This window comes from Hyperoodon ampullatus (assembly GCF_949752795.1).
Source record: "Hyperoodon ampullatus genome assembly, chromosome: 8".
Classification (NCBI taxonomy): domain Eukaryota; kingdom Metazoa; phylum Chordata; class Mammalia; order Artiodactyla; family Ziphiidae; genus Hyperoodon; species Hyperoodon ampullatus.
Window position 1 is genome coordinate 7,086,787 of NC_136921.1, and position 6,000 is coordinate 7,092,786.

The 6,000-nt window shown below is 51.4% G+C and overlaps 1 protein-coding gene across 2 annotated transcripts in view; it reads right to left on the reverse strand.

Moving 5' to 3' along the window:
* DGKD (diacylglycerol kinase delta) overlaps positions 1–4,635 on the reverse strand; it is a gene marked incomplete at its 5' end in the record, with an annotated part of 109,385 nt that extends 104,750 nt beyond the window's left edge. For both annotated transcript variants that reach the window (XM_079709610.1, XM_079709609.1), the window contains one exon: positions 4,480–4,635. In XM_079709610.1, coding sequence (XP_079565736.1) covers positions 4,480–4,635 — 156 coding nt within the window. The remainder of the gene's footprint in view (positions 1–4,479) is intronic.
* Between the last annotated feature and the right edge of the window lie 1,365 nt (positions 4,636–6,000).

The following is a 6,000-nucleotide window of genomic DNA, read 5'->3' on the forward strand; positions in this document are numbered from 1 at the left end:
ACACAGTCAAATAAATAAATAAATAAATATTTTAAAAAACAAAAAACAAAAACTTTTATACCACTTCACACCCACTAGGATAGCTGTAATCAAAAAGATAAAACAACTGAGGACGTGAAGAAACTGGAACCCTCATACCTTACTGGTGGAAATGTAAAATAGTGCAGTCACTTTGGAAAACAGTCTGGCAGTTTCTCAAGGACTAAGAATAGAGTTACCATGTGACCCAGCAAATCTACTCCTAGGTATATATCCACCAGAAATGAAACATATGTACACACAGAAATAAGTACATGAATGTTCATAGCAGCATTATCCAGAATAGCCAAAAAGTGAAAATAACCCAAATGCCCAGCAACAGATGAATGTAAATAAAACGTAGTAAATCCATACAACGGTATATTACTCAGCAGTAAAATGAAAAGAAGTACTGGCACAGGCTACAACATGGATGAATTTTGAACACATTTTACTAAGTGAAAGAAACCAGACACAAAGGGTACATACTGCATATTATATTTATATGAGATGTCTAGAATCAGCAAATCCACAAAACAGAAAGCAGACTAGCAGTTGCCTAGGGTTGAGAGAGTTGGGAGAAAACGGGGAGTAAATGCTAATGGTTATGGGTTTCTTTTTTTTTTGGTTGCATTGGGTCTTCGTTGCTGCACGTGGGCTTCCTCTAATTGTGGTGCGCAGGCTTCTCATTGCAGTGGCTTCTCTTGTTGCGGAGCATGGGCTCTAGGCGGCCTGGCTTCAGTAGTTGTGGCATGCGGGCTCAGTAGTTGTGGCTCGAGGGCTCTAGAGCGCAGGCTCAGTAGTTGTGGCACACGGGCTTAGTTGCTCCGCGACATGTGGGATCTTCCTGGACCAGGGATCGAACCTGTGTCCCCTGTATTGGCAGGTGGATTCTTAACCAATGCGCCACCAGGAAAGTCCCATGGGTTTCCCTTTGGGGTGATGAGAATGTTCTAAAACTGACTGCGGTGATGATTACACAACCGTAGATATACTAGAAAACACTGAACTGTACACTTTAAATGAGTGAGCTGCATGGTATGTGAATTTTATCTTAGTAAAGCTGTTTTTTAAGTATTTTGCAACTTGAACATTTTACTTAATTTCTACTAGTCTTCATTTCACAATGGAAAAAATACTTTGTTTAAATTTGAAATTAAGAATATAGGCACTTTAATGCACAAAGCCAAAAATGTTAACTTTTTTAAAACTTTTAAATAAATTAAGCTCCATCTTAACTGATAAGTCTTCACACAATCACACTGTTCTCTACTCAGATTTCAAAATACCTTATAATGTGTTCATAAGCTAATTTACCAGTGTATTAGTTCCATTTTCTTTTTTCCACACTAGCTATGTGGTCCTATAAAATCACTACTGTGTACTATGGTAAGGAAATGAAATGAAGTAATGTGTTTGCTGGGGACAGTTGGAACATGTGAAAATATCAGACGTACATGAAATGCTAAACTAATGAACGACCATCGCAAATCTATACACATCAAATTTTCAAAGACTTTCCCCATCAAAGACTTGGGAAAAAGTTTTAAAAGAACCTCACGAATAAAGATTTTTTTTGGCGCTTGGTAAGGCTTCTCTTTACACATGTCCTCATGGTCTTGTTTCTCAAAGTCTGGTCCATGACCAGCAGCAGCAGCATCTCCTGGGAGGTGATAAATGCAGAACCTCTAGCCCCACTCCAGACCTACTCAACCAGAATCTGCATTTTAACAAGATCCCGAGGGGACGTGTCTGCACATGAAAATTCGAGAAGCACTGTCGTAAGACACTTCCTTTTCTTTTTCCATTAAGACAGCTCTAGCTTGCACTGGACTAATGTTTCAACAACTTGACATACATACAGCTCTGGTCCTGAGCCAGCTTGTCCTCAGTTCCATTCCTCACCCTTCTGCTCTACTGCATTGCAGATGGGCTGATCCCCGCAGGCTGGGCTTCCCAAGCAGGAGGGGGCATGGGGTGAGTCTCCAGGAGCAGCTGTGTCCTTCCAAGCCTCCAGCCCCCGCCAGATGACCCATGGTGGTTCCAGCCTCTGGCGAGTCATAGTTGTTCCTGATACGCTGCCTCCCGGCTTGTCTTCCAGCTTCGGGGTGGCAGTGGTTTCCTGTTTGCTGCCTCGTCGCAGGGTTACCTCACTGCCCACTGTGTGCATTCTCAATTCTTCAGCACCTGTGCGACCACTCCCCATTGAACTCCCTCTGTTTTAAATACTTAAAGTGGGTCGTTCCTTTTTGGACTCAGAATGATACCCCATACCATTCTGGATATTTCCCCTGTGCACCACATATACCAGAGGAATTTTCTGAACGGCTTATCTGCTTTAAAAGGGGGAGTGGGGAAGGGAGGTTGGGAGCTACCACACACACAGTAAACCTCACATTCCAGCAATCTCTAACAACCCAAAAGAAAACTCAACTTTAAGCTATTTGTACAGCAGATGTGCCTGTATTCAGAAACTCAAGTCCTCGGGGTGTATTTTTAACACTCTACCCATCACTCCTCCTCAGCCAGAACAGCTGGTGTAACAGCTATTGTTTTAAGAGGAAAAAAAAAAGCCTCCTTAAGAACAGAATTCCGGACAAACACTGGAATCTCTGAGAGATCAAATCTTAATAACAGTTGTAAATCACATGATCCACCCCATACTGGGCACACACCATGCCTGAGGACCAAGCAACAGGTGAGAACACCTCCTAGCAGTACCATTTAGGGCTACTTGGAGATCTTTCTAAAAGCACCTCTGACCCATCACTCTCAGGCTCTGAATAATCCTTAGTGGCTCCCTCTTGCCCAAGGCCACAAACCCAACTCCAGGGCTATCCTTTCAAAATCCAGCCTGATCTACCTTGCCAGCCTCTTCCTCATTCCTCTCAATCTGACCCACTCACCTTCTGACCATTCCCAGGTGTGCCTAAACCTGTAGATACAACATTCAACTAGGTGGAAAGTCCTCTCTTTCCTTACTTAGCCCGACAAACTCTTTCCCGCAAGATCCTGCCTCCCAGGGTAGCTGGATTCTCAGTCCTCTAAGCTTCCACAGCACTTACTACATCATACTGTCGCATGGACAGATGTCCACCTCCTACAGGCTGGGAACCCCGAAATGGAGAAACTGCCTTCCATCTCGGGATCCTGACCATAGTTCAGATCCAGATCCAAGTTACTACCAGTGACACCCTGGGCAAGACACTTACCCTCTCCACCTCCAATTCCATAAGACGGGAATGACAGACAACACCCAACACAGTGGGTTATCACCAAGGCTAATGAGTTAACCCATGTAAAGTGCTGTCAAGTTAACCCAAGAAAAGTGCCTGGCACACAGTAAGCACTGGAGAATTGCTAGCGTTATAATTATTACTATTACTGTTATATCTGGAACAAAGGAGGTGTTCAATACCTATGTGCTGAATGACTGGAGCACTGCACAATAAAACTGTTTGTAACATTAGGACAAAAGATTACCCCATCCCAGGTATCAGAGGCTGACATGAGATTAAGAAATGGCTCCCCCGGTAAAAGTACCAGCTGAACTCACTGGCCCTGGAGGAAAAGCGCACTGCAGCGGGATGAGATAGTCTGTGCCAGCTGGATCTGCCCAGGCTGCCCACAGGCCCAGTCTGCCCTCAGCCACCTGTCCAACCACCTGCCTGAGGAAGCCGTGTGCTAACACAGAGGGCTCACCTGCAGCAAAACCCAAAAGCAGTTTGCAACAGAAACCGCAATGGGAAAACAAAGGGTGCAACTTTACTCCTGCAGAAAGGAAATGCGTCTTTCTGCAGCTAATACTTCGCGTCTGGAGTTCTCCACCGAGAGTGAGATGCCAAGCGGGTGCGCAGCCAGGGACAGCCCCCTCTCCCCTCTTTCCCGAGGAGGGAGAGAGAGACGGTCACGGGACGCGCATCCCTGCCCTTTCCCGCACGAAAATCCACGCGAGGGGAAGGAAGGGAAGAGCCCCATACCTGGGTCCAATCGGATTTCTCAGGGGCCACAGGTGAGTGCACAGCACCCAGCGGGAAAGAGCCCGATCCGTCCTCAGAAATGTGCGGAACCCGGGTCGGGGAGCGCTCGCCGGCCGGACGCAGCCAGGAGTCCCCATTTCTGGTGCGCTCGCCCCCCAGCCTACAGGCCTGTCCCTCCCGGTCCTCGCGGCACGGGGCTTCCTCGCGGCCCGCCCCGCCAAGCGCCCCGCCGGCCCGGCCCCGCGCGGCGCCCACCTGCTCCCCGGCCCGGGGTCCCCGCCGCCGCCCCGCCGGGAGGCGCGCTCAGCCCCGAGCGCCTGGTCCGTTACCCCGCGGAGCGCGCTCCGTCCGGGCAGCGGCGCCCGGCGGGACCCTAGGCCGGGCCGGGCCGGGCCTGGGCGGCTGCTCGGGCCGAACTGCGGGCCTCACGGGGCTGCCGCGGCGTGAGGGGCGCGCGCCCGGGCCGCCGCCGCGGGCTCACCTTCTGGCGGATCTGGCCCGACGTGGACACCTTGCGGATAAGCTTCTGCGGGGAGCCGGGCTCCGCCTCGGGCTCGCTGTCGGACGACTCCTCAGGCGGCGGCGGCGGAGGCGGCTGCGGCGGACCCGGCTGAGGGGCACCCGCCGCCGCCGCCATGCTGCCGGGCCAGCGCGCGCACAGCGGGCGGGGGCGGGGCCGGGGCCGGGGCCGAGCCGGGCTGGGGGCGGGGCCTTTAGGGGCGGGGCCGGGACCGCGGTCTCCAGCTCCGCCCCTCCGCGCCCCCTGCCGGCCGCGCGCGCAGCCGGAGGTGGCGCCCCTGTCGGGCGTCTCTTCGCCCCCACAGGTGGTGTCAGAACCACAGGTTTTAGCATCTGTTTCTTTTCTTCCTGGGACACAAGTTGTGTGGGGTTTTTTTATTTCTGTGTTCACTCTTTTTCATCTGTAATGTTCTCCTTCAAGAATGTGAGTGACCTCCAGGCGGCCTGGGACTGTCTTTCTTGCCCTGCATCGTGTCTCCAGCATCTAAAAGCAGGGTCTGGCATTTAGTAGTTAGTTGCACGACAAACAGTTCGAGGAGTGGGTGAATGCATGCATGAATGCAGGAAAGAAGGTACTTGGACAGGCCTCTGGGATGCCGGAACAGGGATACACAGTTCCATCCGAGAAGGCTTCCTGGAGAAAAAGATAAAGTGAGACGGAAAATGTGAGCAGGAGTTATCCCTAACCGGGGACCCCTGTTCCAGGCCAAGAGATGAGATTGTGCAAAGATCTGGAGGCAAGAAAGAACATATCTCTGGAAAAAAGGGAAACTGTAGCCTAAAGGAAGGAAAATACTTGAAGAGATGAGCCTGGGGGCGGGCAGGTCAGACTGGGCCTTGGTAAACCTGATAAGGGGGTTGGTCTTTTAGGCTGAGTCCTGAAGGCAACAGGAAGCCCTTGAGCCATCTTAACCCTGGGCGGGGCTAAGTCACACAGCTGAGGACTGCGATCCAGGCTTTGAAGCAATCGGGGCAGGTGGCTGCCCTGGATTACTGGGAGGGGCTGGGGAGACAGAGAAGTGGACATAGGAGGGTAGCTGGAGGAGAGGCGGAGGCAATTTGGGATACGCCCAACCTTCCCAGCTAAGACATCTGGAGGAGAGGGAGTGAAGTGGGAGGTGAGTGTTTGCTGCCCTATGGGACATCCAGGTGGAGAAGGGTTTGGTGCCACCTGAGAAGGGCAAATCCTCTTTAAAGACCCTATCTCCAAATACAGCCACATTCTGAGGCAGTAAGGGGCTGCACAATTTTCCCCTTACCCTTTCAAAGGGCTGCTCCTAGAGACACAGTGGCTCCTGTCCTGCCTGCGGGTCAGCATGCTCTGGCCCCCACTGCACTGGGCAATGCTTTCCAGAGGCAAAATAAGTGAGACACCCCCCCCCCAGGGGCCACAGAGGAGCATCTGGCGTGGGGACATGGCCAGGGGAATGGATTCACCGCCAGGACAGAGCATGTCAGGGCCTAATGCAGGAACACTCTGGGA